Genomic DNA, 21,861 nt, shown 5'->3' on the forward strand with positions numbered 1-21,861 from the left:
AAGATCTCTGTCAAGCTTTCTTACAACTACAATACCCACCTGCGGAAGTAAAGAAACAAATTGATAGAGCCAGAAGAGTTCCCAGAAGTTACCTACTACAGGACAGGCCTAACAAAGAAAATAACAGAACGCCACTAGCCGTCACCTTCAGCCCCCAACTAAAACCCCTCCAACGCATTATTAAGGATCTACAACCTATCCTAAAGGATGACCCAACACTCTCACAAATCTTGGGAGACAGGCCAGTCCTTGCCTACAGACAGCCCCGCAACCTGAAGCAAATACTCACCAACAACCACATACCACACAACAGAACCACTAACCCAGGAACTTATCCTTGCAACAAAGCCCGTTGCCAATTGTGCCCACATATCTATTCAGGGGACACCATCACAGGGCCTAATAACATCAGCCACACTATCAGAGGCTCGTTCACCTGCACATCCACCAATGTGATTTATGCCATCATGTGCCAGCAATGCCCCTCTGCCATGTACATTGGTCAAACTGGACAGTCTCTACGTAAAAGAATAAATGGACACAAATCAGATGTCAAGAATTATAACATTCATAAACCAGTCGGAGAACACTTCAATCTCTCTGGTCACGCAATCACAGACATGAAGGTCGCTATCTTAAAACAAAAAAACTTCAAATCCAGACTCCAGCGAGAAACTGCTGAATTGGAATTCATTTGCAAATTGGATACTATTAATTTAGGCTTAAATAGAGACTGGGAGTGGCTAAGTCATTATGCAAGGTAGCCTATTTCCTCTTGTTTTTTCCTACCCCCCCCCCCCCCCCGATGTTCTGGTTTAACTTGGATTTAAACTTGGAGAGTGGCCAGTTTGGATGAGCTATTACCAGCAGGAGAGTGAGTTTGTGTGTGTATGGGGGTGGGTTTTTGGAGGGGGGTGAGGGAGTGAGAGAACCTGGATTTGTGCAGGAAATGGCCTAACTTCATTATCATGCACATTGTGTAAAGAGTTGTCACTTTGGATGGGCTATCACCAGCAGGAGAGTGAATTTGTGTGGGGGGGTGGAGGGTGAGAAAACCTGGATTTGTGCTGGAAATGGCTTTTAGATAAGCTATTACCAGCAGGACAGTGGGGTGGGAGGAGGTATTGTTTCATATTCTCTGTGTATATATAGAGTCTGCTGCAGTTTCCACGGTATACATCTGATGAAGTGAGCTGTAGCTCACGAAAGCTCATGCTCAAATAAATTCGTTAGTCTCTAAGGTGCCACAAGTACTCCTTTTCTTTCTACTGAAATACTTCTGAGCTTTCTTATTTGTACCTCAGCGATGCCCAGAGACGCCAGAGGCTGATTCATTGTGGCAGAACCGCCCAAGCGAGTTTAGTTTTTCTGGGACACGCCAGCACAGACGAGCGCGGCGGGCTGCAGCCCCCTCCCTGTGGCGGGGGAAAGGGAACGCGAGGGCCCCACGCAGCTCCACCGACTGGGCACGGCGCCCTCGGACGCTTTCAACCGTCTTCTGTTTCACAGCCCCGTCCATCGCTTGTCGCGGAGGCGCCTTTCCAATCCACCCCCAGCCCTGGACTAAGGGAAGGCTCTGCCCGGCCCCACACCCCGAGCCCCGCAGTCAGCCTCCCCGCTCTCCCGGACCCGCGGGGCACCAGGGCAGACCTGGCACCCCCGCTCCCGGCGCGGGGGTTGGCGGCGGCCTGAGGAGGCTGTCGCTGCCCGGAGCGCAGAGAGCCGGGCGCCCCCCACGGCCAGGCCCGGCCCCGCCCCGTCGCGGGAGCTCTGGGGCCGCACGCGCCGGCGGAGCCAGGCAGGGGCTTCCCAGGCGGGCGCCGCAGGACCCGGCGCCATTGTCCCGGGCGGGTGAGGTCACAGAGGGCCCCGCGTTCTGTGCCGCGCCGTGTCCTGGACACCGAGCCCCGCCGCGGGGCAGGGAGGTCGGAGGCGCCGCGGTGAGCATGGTGCGGGCCAGAGGGGCTGCGGCTCCCGCCTTCCTCCTCCTCCTCCTCCTCCGCTCCCTGTGCGGGGCCGACACGCAGGCGGGCCCCCGGGGGGAGCCTGGCCCAGGTAGGGAGCCGCCCCTGGCCCCGCGTGGGATCCTCAGCCCCTCGGGGAGCCCACCCTGGGCACCGCAAGACACTGAGCTGCCGCCCCACCAGTGCAGCCTGGGGGGGGGGGGGGGGGGCGGCTGAGCCTGGCTGGGAGCAGCTGAGCCTGGCTGGGAGCAGCTCCCCCCAGCGGCTGCGCCCTGCAAGGCCCGGCTTTCCACGGCAGCTGCCCCTGGAGGCAGCTTGGCCTGGCACTCAGCGCGCCCCCCGACCACGGGTGCTGATAGGCCCCTTGCCAGGGCTGCGGCTGCTGCTCCTCCGCCCTCAGGGCTTCACCTCCAGCTCAGCACAGGCTGGGGGCAGAGGATGCAGTGGGTTCACTTGATACAAACTGGGCGAGTGGCTAATGGAGTTCCCTCAGGTGGGCAGAGTGTTGAGACTCCCCTCTCATCTTGGGGGATCCTCTCCTTAAAGCGAGAGCAAGGCCGGGCATGGAAGCGTGAAGAAGCAAACTCTGAGTGGGCCTGTAAATTGGGCGGGGCAGGGACTGTTTCCTCCAGGGATTTTGTGCAGCCTCCAGCCCAATAAAAAGGTCTGGGTGGTGGCCCCTGGCTTCTAGTGTAATACAGGCATGGCTACACTGCGAGGTGTGATTGCAGTATGTGTAGATACCAGAGTTAGCTTTAATCTAGCTAGCTCAGGTAACAGTAGCAGTGAAGCTTCAGCAGCACAGATGTCAGCACAGGTTAGCTTCCTGGAGTACGTTTCCAGGTGGGTTTGTACAGCCCCTGCTGAGGCAGCTTTGTTGATGTTGGTTCCCTGGGGTAGTTAAATTAATGCTAGCTCAGGTATGTCTACACAGGCTGTAGTCACACATCCTGACCGCAGTGTAGACATGCCTGTTGTTGTTATCGTGGGTAAGACATTCGTGTTTTGTTTATCCTAGCAGCTCTTTATGGGAGAAACCCTACCTAAATAAAAACCCTGATCAAACTCTAGTAATATTCCAGGGGTGTTCTACAAGTGTTCACACAGTACACTACTAAAATAAAATTGTACAGTTTTTGTAGTTCTCTCAAAAAATGTAAAATTTACTTCCCAACAAGATTTTTCCTGCTGTTCTTTTCCACTGATACTTCCAAACTATTCAATGTGATTATTCATTATTTCTGATACCAGTTTCTTCAAAAAGTTTTATTTGAATAGTCTAGAAGGAAAGAGGAAATCTAGTCCTCTGGAAGTTGTGTGCAATATCAAAAGAGTACAAATATTGGAAATTAAGTGATTTATTACAGTAATTCACTGGCAGTGAATAGTATATTTCAAGTATAAGGTCTGCCAATAAATAATGGCAGCAGGAAAAGTAATAAAGTAACTGCATTCCGTAATGCACTGTTAAATACCATATAGTTATTGTAAAAATATAAATATTTTCCTGCATATGCTTGCTGACTGCTTTGCACAATATCTCTATTATAATTATGGGACAGACACAAAGTGAAAAGAATATTTTTAACAAGGGCTCATATGATGCAGCTGTATCCATTCTTAATCATTCATTAATGTCTCATCAAAAGAGTACTGTACTTTTTGTTTGTTTCATTTACCAAAGGTCAGCATACTTGGAAGCAATTGTCATACACCATTACAGACCTTTTTACATATTTTTCTGGTATTGTTCTAAGCCATCATGTGCGTAAATGAGTCAATTGGTATGCAGATTGTCTATCATTAAAACCATTTCAAAATCAGCTTTGTCACTGGTTTAGAGTTGGAACTTTAGATTCTTGCATATACTTCTTGAATATATTGTGGTGTTCATAATGGGTATGGTAGGTGGTTATGTCAAACTCTTAAGGGCCCAGTATTTTCAGTGGGAGTTTTGCTTGAGTAATATAGCCTTTATAATATAGATGAGATTACCAATGGTACTTTAAACTGCAGTAACCTGTGCCAAAGGTTCATGCTCCCTGAGGCTACAGTATCAGAAATAGCAGGGTCAGAATCACTATTAGAAATATCATTAGGTTTGGAGACTCTAGGAGCATAGGAGGAACAATAGCAATGAGCACGACATTCTCAAGTTATCAATTGTCCTTTTATTAAGAATTTCGTTAAGCACATGAACAAAACCACAATTACTGGAGGCATAACGCAGAGATAGAAATAAACCACAAAAGGATCTAACATCAAAGATTTTATACTCACATCCCCAAGGGTAGCACCATAGAGATGAGTATGTCTCAGCAGGTGGTCATTTGCGGAGGATCTCCTTCCTGTTGGATTCTTCCTCCTTTATTCATGTTGGGGAACCCCTTTTCTTTTGCGTTTCAGTCATAACCCCTATGCATATACATGAGGGTTCCAACCCCTTTCCCCTTATCTGGACTTCCACACCCCATTAATGTTGTGGTGCTTCCTTTTCATAGACTATCCTCTTAGCTCTCCTTATCTTCATTAACATTTATATCAACATGTCCCAATGGTAACTTGCTGTCATGGCAGTTTCCCATGATGTTACAGTCAGGCATCTTGCGGTAGTGATGGGCACATTGTGACGTATTTTCTTGAACATCACCCATTAATACATCTTTTACAATAATCTTATAACTTTACTGGTACAGGGTTACCCTTGGGTCTGTAGTCATGTCAGCTTCTTTTGGGCCTAAAGCTTGATATGGCTAAGCTAAAATTTGACAGGCGTCAGCCTGTAGGCCATGCTTTATTTACAGCTTTTCCTTACTTATATACCTAACAAATTTTTACTAATAATATATGCTTATTAATCCTATACTGCTATAATACTATCCTGCATATTCCTACACTTCTACATACAACTTAAAATTGTTCATCACACATTGGTTACATATGAATTAACCACAACAACAGATAACACAATTATATAAGATGTTTAGCTACAGTAAAGCCTGCAGGATTAAATATGCACAACTTTCCTTTTCTGGCCTGATAGCTCTATAAACTTTATGTATGCAAATATCAATGAGTATTTACAGGGAACTGATGAAAGATATTCTGTAACTGTAGTAAAAGGGAGTTATATTGTGTTCTGAGAAATAATGTGGAAAGTAGTTTATTTATGGAGATATCTCATCACTACTGCCTTTGGAATTCTTAGATTGTTTAAATAATAAAGCAATGGAAATGGCTGCTGCCCCTCAGTTTGCCAGAGCTGTTGCTTTTGGCGCAGAGAAGCACCACAGCATTCCCACTGGATTGAGCACCTGCTAGCACAAGGGATTATGGAGCTGTCACATTGGCTTCATTGAAGGAGCCGACCCTTATTACTTGGTGTAATAGATACCGTGGCAAGAGTTTTAGTATGACTAGTTATATTTTGGAAATAAAATCTTAACTATATTTATGATTTATATAATAGATTCTTATTGTAAAGTGTTTCATTTTCAGATGCACATGTTCCAGTCCTTTCCAAAAATAAAATTAAATCAATGATTAAGTTACTCAGTAAGTAGCATTTCTTTTATCTTAATTTACAATATTTATTCATTACTGTGTGCATGCAGTCTAGAACGTTATGTCTTATGTTATGCTTAAACTATAAATCCATCACAGAAGAGCACTCAGCGAAAGATTTCAACGATGACGTAAAAATGGGTCAAGACAATCCACAAAATAAAATATCCGTAATAGATCTGGCAACAATTTAAAAGTGTTTTTAATAATTTTGCTGCTTCTTGTAATGTTGGGCACATCCACAACATAGATGAAAGGTGTAATTCCGGCTCAGGTATATGTACACCACTAGCTCTGCTCAAGCTAGTGCACTGAAAACAGCTGTGTGGCCACAGCAGCTCAGGTTAGCTGCCCGAGTATATATGTATGATCTCAGCCAGGGCTGTACTTGGGTGGTGAGCCCGAGCTGCCACCCATGCCACTGCAGTCATACTACTGTTTTCATTGTGCTAGCTCAAGTACATGCCTGCCCAAGCTGGAAATTACACCTCTCTGCCACAGAGTAGACAAACCTACTATTCGTAGTTCTTTTATTTCCCTGTTGTTATTTTTCCCTTAGACTTCATCTCTCTTCAGAGACTGCTGTCGTTTACAATCTGAATATGAAACAGGCTCTGAGATTTTTGTACTGAAGAACTAAGTGTTTTAGAAAACCACTTCGGCTTTTCTTTACCCATGCAGAAAGGACAGCAGGGGGATATTTTAGCTCAGAGGCTGTCTAAATAGAGTACGGAATGCATTAATGCTTGTTATAAAGAAGTTGGTGTCCAAATACCAAAAAGGCAAAAGGTCTCAAGACCACTGAGCTCACTACCAAACAGACAGACAGATCACAGCAGTTTCTAAAATTCTCAATTGGAGCTCTTTGCATACCTCCACCCAATATAATTGTATAGATTCAAGGCCTAGCTCAGATGCCCACTTTGGGAAAATGCTTCTTCAGTCCCTCTTCCATTTTCCTATCACCTTCAGACTGAAAGTGTGTGTCATACCAGATGTTAGCTTCATCTGTGGGAGTAATTTTATGAAGGAGAAAACTAAAGTTATTCACTTAACAATAGCTGGAGTTTGATGAAAATCTTAATGTCACAGATTCACACTGTGCCTCCTTTCACCCTGTCACAGTTCCCAGGTAACAGCACCTCTGACCCCTCCTTGTCTCTTCGAACATTCCAACCTCTCAGGCCACCCTGCCTGGGGTGGAACCACACAGTTCTCTCACTCTCAAGCTGGGCCCTGGATGACAGTTCCCTGGTACTAATCATGGTTGACTCAGCAGGTCTGACTTACTGCCTGCAGTTCTATTCCCTCTGGAAGCAATGACAATGGTAATTAGAGACCAAACAGCCTTCTTCAAGCAAAGTATTAGTTATTAGAACAAAGGCAGTTCAGAGAAAATACACCTTAAAAACAATAAACCAGCTTATGTGCATGCCTGCTTTTTCCTAAGGTTTATCATTCCCTGCATCTGGAAAGGCCCAGCTCCTTCAGACAGTGCTACAGAGCCTGTGCTCTGGTCTACACTACAAACTTATGTCTGTATAACTACGTCAGTCAGGGGTGTGGAAAATCCATTCCCCTGTGCAATGCAGTTATACTGACCAAACCCCTGGCATAGACAGCATTATGCTGACAAGAGGGCTTCTCCTGTCCATATAGCTACTAGAGGCAGAGTACCTACACCAACGGGAGAAGTTCTCCCATCAGCATAGGTAGCGTCTTCACTAAGCGCTACAGCCGTGCAGTGGTGTAAGTGTAGACAAGTCTTGTCAGCATGTCTCCCTGTCAGAGCTCACTGACAACTGGCTCTCCTCCTTCTCCTGAAAAGTGCTTTTTAGCTGTTTACTGTCTAGTACCTAGCCTGGGGCTGGAAGTATACCATTGTCTTGTAATTGGCACCATAAACCGATTGTTCTCAACCAGGGGTACGCAGAGGTCTTCCAGGCGGTACATCAACACATCTAGATCAGTGTTACTCAACCTTGGGGTTGTGATTCCGGGGGGAAGGTCATGGGATGGGTTTAGGGGGGTTGCAAGTGCAGTGCCAGAGTTGGGGAGTGGCAAGCAGGGCAATTGACTGGGGCCCCATGCCACGGGGGGCCCCACAAAACTAAGTTACTGCTTCAGGCTTGGGCAGCAGGGCTGGGCTTTAGCCCTGGGTGGCGGGGCTCAGGCTTCAGTAGTCTGGAAAGGTTGAGAACTCACAGCCCTAAATGTTTGGTCAGAGGTTGCTTATCCAGGAAGCCATTGTGTTCTCTTCCTATTTTTACCTCCCACAGCCCCTATTACACTAGATGAATACATTTATACAGGAAAAAATTGTTACAGCTCAGTATTTCCAGACTAATGCACAGCAACTCTGACAGTATTCATAAGATTATTACACATCAGCTCTACTTCTGTCATATATCCCAATTTGGAGTCTCCCTATTATGACTGGTTGATAGGAACTACAAGGGATTGAGCTGTAGTAACTCGTTTACAGACACAGTCTCAATGTGATTATACGTCTGGGGTGTGCTTATTCTGTGTGTATGGTGCACAGCTCCAAGAGTTCAGTTCTGTAGAGGCAATAATTGCAGGAAACTAGTACCCGGTTAATGAGATACATTAGTTTTTCACCTCAATTTACATTTCATTTTGTAAGGTTACTCTTGACGTAAGGATTTTATACTCACGATCTCGGTTTCTTTAAAGTCCTTGATAATCCACACCTTCCTCTCATGTACATTGTTTCTCTTATTAAATCCTTTCATATAAAAGTCTTGGGGTTGTTTATTTTTCTTCTCTCCTTCTGGATTAGAGATATATTTCATTGCTAAAAATTAGAAAAAATATTTTATGGTCAGTAATTCTCATTTACAATTTACTATAGTATTTGACACTTTCAAAACAGTTTAAAATACTGTAAATATTTTCTCTCTTTCTTTCGCCTTTTCACAAGTAGTCATTCACCTATTTTATTTTAGATCATCGGATCCAAGTTCTGCACCAGAAGCATATGATGCATGAACATAAACTTTCAGAAAAACAAGATGAAGTGTTAAGCATACCTGTGAATATGACCGACATAAAAGGCAAGTATTCCCAGTTTTTAAATTTCTTATCTATCCTCTTCCGATAAAATTCATCCCTGTGCAGAGGGCCAGCACAAAGTCTGTGCATTACTTCAACTTTGGCACCAGCCTTGTGCTAGCCATCTGAATTTCATACATACAGAATTATGATTTTAATATGTACAATTATATAGTTTCAGGGCCATCTGTAAAAACACAGTTATTACCAAATGGAGTGCAGATTGATGTGCAAGAGATGCTATCTTCTAACAGCGTGACAACAGAAGCAGCTCAGGTATCTAACACTTCTTCAATGCTGATTATTAACAAGCTGCAGAAGATTTTCCCAAATATACTTTTGGACACTCGGACAAAATATAAGAAAGTGGATAATGAAAAAAAAGAAGAGGGTAAAAAGAAAAGGATGTTGTTTCCTGATTTGGAGCAAGATAAAAATACTGGTAATAACAAAGACAGATTAACAAGAACTAATATTACTATAAGATTCCATTCCAATGATAATTCAAGCCAAACTCAGATTGATATTTACAATTTAAAAAATTCAAGAGTGAATCCTGAGGTACATATTGTCGCCAGCAATATTATTGACCAACAAAATAAAATAAATTCAGTAGTAGTACAAGATGATGTTTTGCAAGTGACCGTAAACAGTTCACTGGATAAGAAAATACAGAATAATAAAAAAGTAAGAGGAAAAAGTCTTGCAAAAATTGAGGCTGGAAATGTGGAAAGAAACTCCACAGGTAGCAACAGGAAAAAACTTCTTATAGCAGGTATGAAATTCTTTTCTCTTTTCTATAAAACATTAATTCCCTGTGAAAAGCTATTTCTACACTGTTGCAAAGTAAAATGATTTTTACTATTATATTATTTAAAGACAGATTGTAAACTCCTTACTCACACTGATGAGTAATTACTCAGATGTAGTCTCATTGATTTTAATGGGACTACTCGTGAGTAAATGCTTACTGAATGCAAGTGGTTCTCAGTGTAATATTTAGATTGTAAATTCTTTAGGTCAGGGACTATCTTTTCGTTATGTATGTGAAGAGAACTAGCACAAAGGGAGTCCTAAGCCTTGATTGGGTCTTCTAGTTGCTACTGCAATAAAAATATTCAATGCAAACAATAATATCCAAGGATGTGTACTTCATGAAAAGCTTGATGATTCAGCAAATCACCTGCGCAGCATACTGGAGATCAACTTCAGATAAATTTTAAATTTAAGCTTTTTTCTGAATTAAACTTGAAAATGAGTAGTCCAATCAGTGAGACAAGGTGGGTGAGGTAATATCTTTTATTGGACCAACTTCTGTTGGTGAGAGAGAGAATCTTTTGAGCTACGCAGAGCTCTTCTTAGGGTCTGGGAAACTAACATGGCTACAACAGCACTGCATACATAATACAATCAGTGTAATAGTCCATGTGTTATAAATTTGACATTAAATTCTATGTACGCTGGTCCAGATCTTCAAAGATCTTTAGGTGCCACACTCACCTAATTCCCATCAAAATCGATGCACCCAAATACCTTTGAGGATCTGGGCCTCTGTTCCTAAATTTGTAACACAGGAAAATTCTGCAGCACTCTGAATTTAAACCACAACTGCAATGTACAGGTTGTCAGAAGAAACTGGAGGTTTTGGCAGATGGGGTTTTGGCTCTCACAAAAGAGTGTAAAGATGATTTGGGATTTCCGATGTAAACATCTGAATGTGAAATTGATTAATTTTAAAACTCCCAAGTGGTGAAATTGACCAAAATGGACCATGAATTTGGTAGGGCCCTTGTAATAGTTAATATTGATATTTAATTGCCATCATGTTTCAGAGTTAACACCCCATTCAGATGAATGAGAGTTGTTCCAACTTTCCAGAGCTGCTATTTCAGGCTCTCTGCAGAATCAAGGATATAGAATTGCAACCATTTATGCTTGCCTCATGTTTGGAAGGTTTTCTTTGCAACCATAAACTCTAGAAATTCTCTTCTTTTTAATATAAGATTGCATGCTGAAGCACAATTCTGGAGTAGAGTAAGGATTCTACAGCATATGTCTGTAGAATTATAGAATACATAGGATCATAATATTATCTTGATTTCAGCTGAAGTTTTTGAGTTTGGATTAGTGGCAGTGGTCTTTATTTTGTAACTTTATAATATCAGGTAAAATTTCTCCCACAAAGGAACGTAAATGCAAATAGTATTACCCATGGAAAAGAAGCCCTTGAGGAATGAGGAACTCTGTCCACATATTTATTCAAGTGACACCACCATAGGACCTAATCACATTAGCCATGCCATCAAGGACTCGTTCACCTGCACATCCACAATGTGATATATGCCATCATGGGCCAGCAATGCCCCTCTGCCATGTACATTGGCCAAACCAGACAGTCTCTATGCAAAAGAATAAATGGACACAAATCTGACATCAGGAATCATAACATTCAAAAACTGGTAGGAGAACACTTCAACCTCTATGGCCACTCAGTTGAAAGATTTAAGGATGGCAATTTTCCAACAGAAAAGCTTCAAAACCAGACTCCAACGAGAAACTGCTGAGCTTGAATTAATATGCAAACTAGATACCATTAACTTGGGTTTGAATAGAGACTGGGAGTGGTTGGGTCATTACACATATTGAATCTATTTCCCTAAGTTAAGTATCTTCACCCTTCTTGTCAACTGTCTAAATGGGCCATCTTGATTATCACTAAAAAGTTTTTTTCTTCTGTTGATAATAACTCATCCTAACTAGCTAGCCTCTCACAGTTTGTATGGCAACTTCCAAACTTATCTGTATATATATATATATATATATATATCTCTCTCTCTTCCTACTATATGTTCCATTCTATGCATCCGATGAAGTGGGCTGTAGCCCACGAAAGCTTATGCTCTAATAAATTTGTTAGTCTCTAAGGTGCCACAAGTACTCCTGTTCTTTTTGCAGGTACAGACTAACATGGCTGCTACTCTGAAACCAGTCTTTTTTTAATCTTTCAATTTTGTTTCAGAATTAAGTAAAGTTAAAGAAGTTGATATAACAAGTAATGCACAAGATTTTCCAGTGCTAATAAATAATTTTACTTTGAATAGCTTGTACAGTGTACAAAATCAAGGGCCTGGTAAGTAGAAAATGTTATGCTTGGTAAGGGTAAAATTATCCAAAAGGTCTAGATTTGTAAAACAGATTTTCCCATATAAGCAATATGATGGAGATATCATGAAAGTGATGCCATTAACTGGGGGGTCAGTCTAAAAAAGCAGTTCTCTGTTGGCAGCAATAGTGGAAACCATTTTCTGCTATCAACTATATTAAAAACATTATGAAAGTTGTAAAGTCAAGCACTCAAAGATAGGAAATGCCGAAACAAGGGTTGCCTGTTTAGTGGGGTATTTGACAGCACAGGAGAGACAGTCTCCCTGCTCTCAGTTCCAGTGCCCAGCCCTGGGATCCACTGGGAGCAGCAATTACAGGGAGAATCCCTCTGAGCCCTCATAGCCCTGGGCTGGTGCATGCTTAATTGCTCTGTGTGGATGGCAGATGCACAATCGGGTCAGCACTAGGAGCTGTGAGAGGCATAAGCATGGTCAGCGAAGATTGCATCTTCAGAGATTTTAGCTGCTAAAATATGTCTCTAATGAGCATGTGCAAACTGCAGTTTATCAAAGACTTATGATGTGATTAAACTTGGGGGAATTTCCCAAGGGATAGCAAAAGGCACGTTCCTGACACACAGGCCATCCCACTGCCAAATTTCAAGTCCCTACTCCAAAATATGGGGGTGCTACAGCATTTCAAAGAAAACGTCTCAAGAATTTTTTTTACATTTTTCCTAGTCTTGTTCTCTGAAATGGCTGAACTGTTTTGGCTGAAACCTATAACTAAACTAACTAACCAGCCCAAATAATTAAAGTATCGCAAAGTTATAAGCAACTAAAACAGGAGCTAATAATAGGAAGCGTCAAGGCAACCTTAATAATAAGCAATGGTATCAGCCCTGCCTAAAATAATAATAATAAATAATAATGATGATGTTCAAGGGAGGGATGCAGGAAGAATTATGAAGGGAGGAAACATAGCTTTCAAGAAAGGTGTTCCACTCTTTTGTAACCTCCCCTCCTTCAATTTATCTCTTAGCAACTGAATTCCTAACTTAATAAATCTCAGCTGGTAGCTGGAGAGCTGCTTGATTGAGGTGAACAAGCAATGGATAGGAGCAACAGCAGTAAAAACTGAAGTTCTATACAATCTCAAATCTTTGTGTATGGACACATGCACTTGCTGCTGCTCAGGGTACCCTTCAGTATTGCCTATTAGTGGAGGCTGATCTCGCTGGCTAGGTCCAAAACTTGGAAGGTGCTCAGTCCCTTCAATTCTAGTTGATGCCAGTGAAGATCTGATGCTGCTTTGGAACTCCTGTTGCAAAGGGCATATGTAAAGTCTTTGAAAATGGAGCAGATGCGCCACACCAGTTTACACCAGCTGAGGATGTAGATTGATAAATTTTAATTAACAATTGTGAATGAAATTTATTCTCTCTCTGTTTTTCAACTTTTCTGAGTGGGATAGTGCTCCAGTAGTAGACCCTCTAGAGATTTGGGGACAGGGGAATGACCAGAATTTTCCTGTTGAAAAGTCTAATCCCTGGATAATCAAAATGTTTTTTTACACAGCAAATGATTTTTTGTTGATGTAAAGCCAATACATTAACCAAATCATAGCACTGATTTTCATTTTCACCAAATCAATTTTCAAAAATTTAATATTAAACATTGTACATTTACAGATTTGACAACGAATAGTATGAAACAAACAAGTAGTCATTCACCATTTTCTGAAGAAACTTATCCAACAGAGAGCAAACCAACAGGTTAGGAAAAAGATATTTTAAAAAAAATTGTATGTGTTTTCCCCCTTCAGAAACATTGTATCATGAAGAGCTTGACTATTTAACAACATTTTCCATCCCTGAATATTTCCTACCATAGAAACTGTGAAAATTGGTTCTACTTCCAGTTAATCATTAGTCTGCTACAGGAAGCCTATTAAAACTTCTTGTACTTCGCTCAAAATTATAAAACATTGCAGAGGGGACAGAGAAGGGTATCTCATTCATAGAGAAGCCCATATGTTCCCTTTTATGGCATTTTCCCCTATAGCTACATATGTTTTTTTCAGCCTTAATTGCAGCTTAAAGTTTCCTCTGGGACTTTTGTAGAGATATGATTAAGTCACACAAGGAATTTTTGTGACAAAGGTGTTACTACAATTTGCGTAGGGTACCTATCTTTTGGGCCGCCACAGTGGGTGTAGGATAGAGATTTGGAAGCTGTTCTCCTAAAGCCTCCCTTTTTTGTTTCTCTTAAATACTGGTGTGTTGTTGTATTTGGTTATGAAGAGGAGCAATTTTCCCATTCATTGGAAGGAATTTTGCCCTCTAGAACCACCTCCTCCCATTGTTGCTCTGTAACCATAGTTGACGGAGAAGCCTGTTTCTGAGATCAGTGATGGAATATATAGCAATATAGAGATGCTTCCACCACCATCTCAGTGGTAGCAGACAGAGGCAAATTGCTAATAAATATAGCTTACTTTTCCCGAGACGTGTCAGCATCAAAAGTGTCAATAAATCAGGGAAGAGTTTATTTGTGTTTGGCATTTATTTAGTTTAGGATTCCTTCATTACTTCAAGCAGAAAACAACCTCAGTATGTTATCCAATTAGCGTACATGGTGTTAAAATGTAAAGATAAATTTGCAAATTATACTAATGTAACCCAGAAAACCTAACATTAAGCCCTACCTAACATCATTGCGTTTACGGTAGGAAGTTGCCCACCATATGTACAGAAGTACAGTAGGCTGAATTAACGTTTAAATGGCAGTTTTACCTTTCACAGGCGAATGGGCGTTTGTACAACTGAAGTGCAATTTATTGTTTTTATCATCTTGTGCTGCTTTCCCCCCCACCTTTTTTTTCCCTCTTTTCTTTCACGCATTTTAGAAGCCTTTTAATGAGAAAGGGATATGACAGGCAAGTTTAATTTTTCATCCCATTTTTACAATAGCAGTGGATGTCATAGCTTCAGATGGAGATTACATCACTTCCTTCAGGATGTCAAATCCCAACCTTATGGGCTTCCAGTTCCAACAGACAGCTTTGAAAATCTTAGCCTGAACACGTTCCCCATATATTTTACATATTTATATTCTAATAAGGGACAGTCCAGCTTTTGACTGAGCTATTCAAGAAAGGAAAATTAAGATAATTGGACTCAGTAGAAATTATGACCAGTGCTTTTTAAATTCTGTTTTATTTTCTTTCCTATGAACTACTGGCAACTAGTGGTTTTATTACTCTCAAAACTAAGTAGAAAAGTGTTCTGCCTAAATGCTTACCACTGAGAAATCCTGACTGCCATCTCCAGAGTCTCTCTGACACTCTAGTGTGGCTTGTTCTGCCATCGTTGTAAGCTGCCAATCTAACAATCCTGTTTTTATTTCTGTCTACAGAACATTCTTCCACTGAGCCATTGCATTGGTGAAGCCATTTAAATTTTAGTTTTGTTATCACAGTGTTCTCGCAGAAGCCCTAAAATCCAATTGCAGCTACTCATTGTATAGCACCTACCACTTTACTAGCTACATAATTAAATAATTCCAAAAGATATTTTCATCCTCATTTTTGATTGGCAAAAGTACTATTCAGAGATCTGTTCACTACAATTAAAATATGGAAGAATTGACCACAAGTGTTTTCATATGTTTGTTTGCAGATCTGCCTGAATCAGCTACTTTTCCATTGCGTCAGTTGAACCATATTTTACAGACGCTGGAAGATCACATGGGTAAATCTAAATATTTATGGTATAACTTTTTAAATATAAAATTCAATCACTTTCTAGTAACTTAATGTTTTTTTATAGGTGTTCAAACATATAATTTCCAAAGTGTAAAAGGAATCCATTCTCAAATGTCAGTGAGGATGCTGAAGAATGTATTACAGGATTTACAGAAAGAATATAGTATGTATATTTCACTCTCCGTTAATCTTTATATTTTGTAAGCATAGCATTGTTATTTTATGGATGAACACAGTTTAAAATACTGGAAACAGAGAGGATCAAATCCTCCACTGATGTAAATTGGTGAAGTACCACTGAAGTCATTATCGATTTACATCAGCTGAAGATCTGGTACGAGACCTCTATCTTCAGTTCAGTTTTAACTTGGGCTACAGCCAGATGCTATATAAACTTCACACAGTGTAAGAGGTATTGGTAAATAACATTATTAAAATCCAGAAAATATGAAATAGTGTGCTGAATGCCTCCAATAACCAGGATAAGAGACAGGTTTCAGAGTAGCAGCCATGTTAGTCTGTATTTGCAAAAAGAAAAGGAGTACTTGTGGCACCTTAGAGACTAACAAATTTATCTGAGCATAAGCTTTCGTGAGCTACAGCTCACTTCATCCGATGCTGTAGCTCACGAAAGCTTATGCTCAAATAAATTTGTTAGTCTCTAAGGTGCCACAAGTACTCCTTTTCTTTTTTCAGGGTAAGAGAGGCAAACGTTACCAGATAAGAAATGTAACTACGTTTACATTTCTTGAACAGAGAGAAAAAGGCATGCAAAACAAATAGCCATCTACTCTTTTAAGAACTTACAAATAAAGGCCCTGATCCTGCAATTGCTTATGTACCTGCTTAAGCTCAAGCACATGAACAGTCCCATTGATTTTAATAATGATTTCAATAGATACAATCAATGGGACTTATTAATGGCTTAAAGTTAAGTAGATAAATAGGTGATTGCATGATCAGGGGCTTATTTATTAGCCCTAAACTATGTACACAATGTAATTTAAAAAAAAAAGCCTGCTATAAAAAAGCTCCCTCAAATGCCATACCAAACGTATTGGTGGCTATAGTATGTACACACATAAAAACCCTGCCGCCACTGAACTTAGATCACAAGTACATTTCACATAGGCCTAGAGCTGGTGCTAGGGGCATGCAGCACCCTATTTAGTAGCCCAAGCAATTAAACAAATAGGAAGGTGCTAGGAGGTGAAACCTCCTGTTAGGGAAGGGAGAGCAGTGGTAGTCAGGGAAGTGCCTGAAGAAACTGATGCCTCTCTCAGCAGTTCTCACACTTCCTCTGGAAAGAGGCAGAGCAAGCATTGTGTAGACCACTGAACAACCAGTCATCAGCTAGTATGCTGTGTTCAGTTTAGTGATAGAAGAGGCGCCATGCCCTGTTGCCGTTGAGTTTACTGGCTTATCGATCCTACTATTATTTCTGCTTTTAGAATTGGATCTGAGAAGTCATTACAGTAGAACAATGGGTAAATGCTTTTCTTTTTCAAGTACCTTTTCCAACACTAGAAAGAATTCACCTCCTCATACACATTTGTGACATTGAAAAGTATAGTATAACCACGCTCTGCTCAGGGTAGCCCTTCTTAAATAAATATTATTAAATCCTGGGGAAAAACACTGAAAACAGACAATAAATACTGAGTAGAGAATGTTGCTTTAATGGATATTTTGCCTGAGTAAAGACTTCAGGAGTTGGCCCTGAGAATACAGAACAAAGACTCACTAGTAAAACATAAAAATGAAAATACAAAGAAATATACAAAACCGAAGAATAAAAGAAAGGAAATAAAATATTCCTGGGCCTGATTTATTAATATCTTGAAAGGGTCGTTCGTTACGGATTATGTTGAGAACACTAATTCTCCAAGTTGCATGTAAGCAATGAAATACATCAGTACTGCAACTTGTCAATGCAATACTTTTGAGTTTACAGGAGTAAAAACATTTTTAAAATAAACATTTTCCCCCCACCCTTGTTGTTATAGAAACACAGGTGCCTGTATCAGTTAGTGAGAGTATGAACTCTTCAGTCATGGAAAGCATTCTTCAAAATTTAAAAAAACATAAAGGTAAGGGAAATGTGGATTGATTGCACATAGAAAGAAAATAGCAAACCAACATGCATGTTAATAGGGATGTAATTACAGTAGCCCTTGACTATTAGAAATCTGCTTCCAACAAGTTTCATTTTCAGATTCAAGGCTGACAAGTGTAAATGTCCTTCTAAGATAGTAAGTATTTTAAAAGCTACATAAGAGAAAAAACATGTTTTGAAGTTTTTACTAAAGCAAGTTAAGAATATACAGCATTCCTAACAAAAGCTCATCACATGTAATTTCCAAGGCCATCAGTTAAAATAGGCCCTGATACAGGAAGGTACTAAAACACTGGCTATCAGTTAGTTAGAGAGAGCCTTCTCAACCCCATCATTCAGAGGTATCAGAAGAGACACCACTTCCCCAGCATCACTCCCTGGCACCCCCACTACAGTGTTTATAGCAGTGGTGGTGGTTTAGGGTTGGGGGCAGAGTCCATAGGGCTGGGTGATCTCAGAACAAGTTTGTTAATGTTCCTCAGGAAGCAAGTAGTGCCCACAACTATGGAGGCTGGCCAGGCATGGCTCTCACTTTGGCTTATTATGATCATATCAAAATTCATGGACTGTAAAGTATTCATTCACATAACTCTTGGGGTTTCAAGCATAATTTGGTGTCTTCACAGCATATTTTACATTATGTATTATTTTAAAAGTGCGCTAGGAAAAGTAGCTTCACACAGGAGTAATGGTTTGTGTTTTTAGTTTGGTTTTGAAACTTAATTGCGTAAGGGACAATGATTATTTACATTCAGAGAGCACTCTCAGCCCTGCTTAATCTCCTGCCACTTGTCACTTAAATTCATGTCACTTTAAGTATCCATGAATGAGTCTTTCTCCCAAGGGAAAATGGCTCAGAACTGCGTATGGGCATGTGCTGCCTGATGTGCACTCCCCTGATGGAAACCTCAGCAGTGAAGACAATGGAGAATGGACCCTGAATGTTAATAAACTAGTTAGTTAATCCCAAACCATCTATCTGCAAGAGGCAGAGAGTGAGCAAGGTGGGGCACTCCATCTTTTCTGCCCCATTCCCACCCAGCTGCTGAAAAGAGGGCTCTACCCTCTCATTCCTGGCTGCTGGGAGGAAAGGGAGGCTTTCTGCTACTGTACCCTGGCAGCTGTCTTCTGCCCTCTCTATGACTGGGGGCAGAGACGTTTTGGCAGTTATAGCATTGCTAGGCATTTTGACTGAATGCTGGAGCTGTCCATCTGCCTGATCTATGGGCATGGGGCAGAGCAGGGAGTGCTGCTGTGATTGTCACTGCTATAGCTCTGCCTAGATACGAGCAAGTGGAGTATCATTCAGTGATAGCAGCAGCAGGACTCAGGGTTTGCAAAAGCCAGCAGGTGGCGGACACAATGGGCCCTTTCAGAGTGCAGGCCCTAATTACAGGCCATCACTTCTAGCTTCCCTCCACTACTCGATATATCGTTAGCTACTATTTATTATCTTAGAATTTTTACTATCATAGATTCAGTTTCTACTTTAAGGGACAGCTCCAGCATGACCCAATATGCTAAAAGAGTCACAATTGAAGACATTAACTTTTTTATGCAAGATGTTATACAATAGATCTCTAAAGACAGGAATCTGATGCCATTTATAGTGAACATTGTAGAGTTGAATCAGCCTGGGGACAAAGAAAACAAAAATGTTTTATGATAGATAGTTACAGTATATATGAGAAACTATTTGCCTTGTACAGTGTTTATCCTTCCTACTAGAAACAATCTGTTTTTAAAGGGGGTACCTAACTCAAGAGAGAGCTTTCATTCTGTGGAATTTCCTTAAATTAAGCAAATTTTAATTAACAGGGAATAACAGAAATATTTGTTGTGCTATCCTTCTGCTTGCAAATTATTCTGTATTTGAAACACTAGATGCTAGCAAGTCCTTCTGTGATTAGTATGTACAGAAACAAATCTTTCAAGGGACAATTAATTTTCCCCCTAAAACATTTATACTAATCTAGTTCTCTCATTATTGGACCAAATTCATCCCTGGAGTAACTTCACTGATGTCAGTATTATTACTCTAGAAATAAATTTGACCCAAACATTTTTAAAAAGTCATTCTATAATGGTTTCTTTATGAACCAATTTTTTAAATTATCAAAGCTGAGATTTGAAGTTCTCCGTGTTGGACCTTTGTGCCTTAAGGCACCATAGTTGCCAAGCCATTCTCTCTCATTGCAGCTTCAGAGACAAAGTGCAATCCTACAAAGTTCCAGCAGGCTGCTGAACTGTTGGGCATTAAAACTAAGGCAGGATTAAGGCAATTCAGGGCCACACTTTTTGGCCAGGACCCTTCCTCCCACTTGAAGTGGTAGTGGTTGAGGGCCCGTCTCCCAGAGAGGCAGGGATATGGAGCCCCCTTCCTCCCATCCCTGCCCCCCCCGCACAGGAGCAAGAATAGGGTTCTCCCCCTCCGCTTAGGAGTAACAGGATTGTTTTGATGGGTGGTCTTGCCCAGAACAGTAGGGCTTAGAGCTAACATCCTACGGTGGGTAATTTTAGACTGCAGGCACTGGCTGCGATTGCAGCTCAAGCAAACATATTTGAGCAAGCTTTATTCTAGCTAATGCAGGTCTTGGATCAGCAGGGCTGTGGCAGCACGAGCTGTATGAACTTGTCTAGAATGCTGGGTAATTACACATGGGGTTAGCCTGTGCTGAAGGTCATGCTGCCAGTTTCACTGTTCCAGGACCCGAGCTAGCTAGAATAAAGCTAGCTCACATACGTCAGTTCATGATGCAGTTACACTCTACACTGCAATAAAAGACCTGTGGAACAGCTCCAGCTAGCCCGGATCATCTGACTCAGGCTCATGGGGCTTGGGCTGCAGGGCTACAAATTGTAGCATAGATGCTTAACTGGAAGCTGGGCTCTGAAACCCCGCAGTGGCAGTGGATTTCAGCACCCCAGCTCTAGCCTAAGTTGGAGCATCTGCTATTCTGAGCCCCACAGCCCAAACCCAGTAACCTGAGTCAGTTGACCTGGGCTTTGAGACTTGCTGCTGGGGGTTTATTTGTGTAGTTTAGACAGACCTGAGCTGTCTGGTGTAGTTCATACCTCTTAAGCTATTATTCCAAGCTGTCAGTTTACTTAGGCAGGCCTCACTGCATTGGTTACACATGACTAATGTTTTCAAGCTTTTTTCTTTGGAAGCAGGAGGGCTAGCCATTACTTTTTGGAAAAAAAAGAAAAAGAAAAGAAAAAGAAAGCTGAGATTGTGTTATCATAATGTGATTCCTGGAGCTGGCGTCCTAGGCAAGGGCTTTAAAAGTTCATTAATCCTGCCCTGATGAAGTCCTATTTTCAGTCATGACTGACACATTAAGCCTCTGGGTGGCTCATGTCTTCCACAGCTGGTTCTGGCCAAAGGTGAATTCTGTTTGGTTACTTTGAGCAAAAATAATCCAACCACTTTTTTTTTTTTTTTTTTTAAGTGAAGGGAGAATGAGGAAAGCATATTTTTCTTACTTTGAAATTCTTGCAACGTTTGGTGTTCACTACCCAACAGTCAAAAATGCCGTGCTTTGAATACGGCAGTTTGTCATGGAAATAATCCTCATTGACAAATAGTACATATGTGGACTTACTCTGGAGGAAACTGGTTTGGATTTGGCAAGTTCTGAGTGTTTGAAAATTTCACAACGAGATGACAGTAGTTTTTTTGCTAAGCTTGTTAAAGATGAACCTATTACATCTTGTGCAATCATAAGAGGACAGTGACCCTATCGTGTGGTGGTGCTTTTTTGGAATACTACCCCTATGCACATATAGTAGGTATCCACAGAAAGTGACTGACCAATGTTCTTGGGCTTGCTTTCACTCCTACAATGTAAGTAACTGGTCCCCAGATCTGCCTGAAGAGCACTTTCTGTTCCTGTCCCTCCCTCCCCAAAGGACCTGGAACCCGTGAGATAAACTCAGGGAAAAAATTATCAGAAAGTCATATCTAACTCAGGAACAATATGTATGATTGCTTCTTTCATTCATCTGAGAAGATCTAGGTATGCTAAAGACCAAATTGCAGATTTAATGAGGTGTTACTGTCCCAGTTGTAGAGAGCAAAAACAGTTCAGGAGAATTCAAGATATTCTGGTGCTTTGGAACAAAACTATTTCTCTTTCAATACATGCAAGTTTGATATTTGGCATATGCAATAACAGTTTCCTTCATATGCAGCCATCCTCTATTGAAGCCTGCAAATTCATTAATTGCATGATAAAAAAGCTTTATTTCACTTACTTATAATTGCTTAGT

The 21,861-nt window shown here is 41.1% G+C and overlaps 1 protein-coding gene across 4 annotated transcripts in view; it reads left to right on the forward strand.

Moving 5' to 3' along the window:
• Positions 1-1,784: 1,784 nt before the first annotated feature.
• Positions 1,785-21,861, forward strand: part of LOC144258930 (uncharacterized) — a 28,943-nt gene continuing 8,866 nt past the window's right edge. The window contains exons 1-7 of one of the 4 annotated variants that reach the window (XM_077807070.1): positions 1,785-1,940; positions 5,463-5,519; positions 8,498-8,605; positions 8,779-9,378; positions 15,388-15,459; positions 15,538-15,636; positions 17,480-17,563. In XM_077807070.1, the coding sequence (XP_077663196.1) occupies positions 5,504-5,519; positions 8,498-8,605; positions 8,779-9,378; positions 15,388-15,459; positions 15,538-15,636; positions 17,480-17,563 (979 nt within the window). In that variant the 5' untranslated portion in view covers positions 1,785-1,940; positions 5,463-5,503. The remainder of the gene's footprint in view (positions 1,941-5,462; positions 5,520-8,497; positions 8,606-8,778; positions 9,379-15,387; positions 15,460-15,537; positions 15,637-17,479; positions 17,564-21,861) is intronic. The other 3 variants (XM_077807072.1, XM_077807071.1, XM_077807073.1) reach the window with 3 other exon arrangements.

The sequence above is a fragment of the Eretmochelys imbricata genome, chromosome 1, assembly GCF_965152235.1.
Source record: "Eretmochelys imbricata isolate rEreImb1 chromosome 1, rEreImb1.hap1, whole genome shotgun sequence".
NCBI classification, from domain to species: Eukaryota; Metazoa; Chordata; order Testudines; family Cheloniidae; genus Eretmochelys; species Eretmochelys imbricata.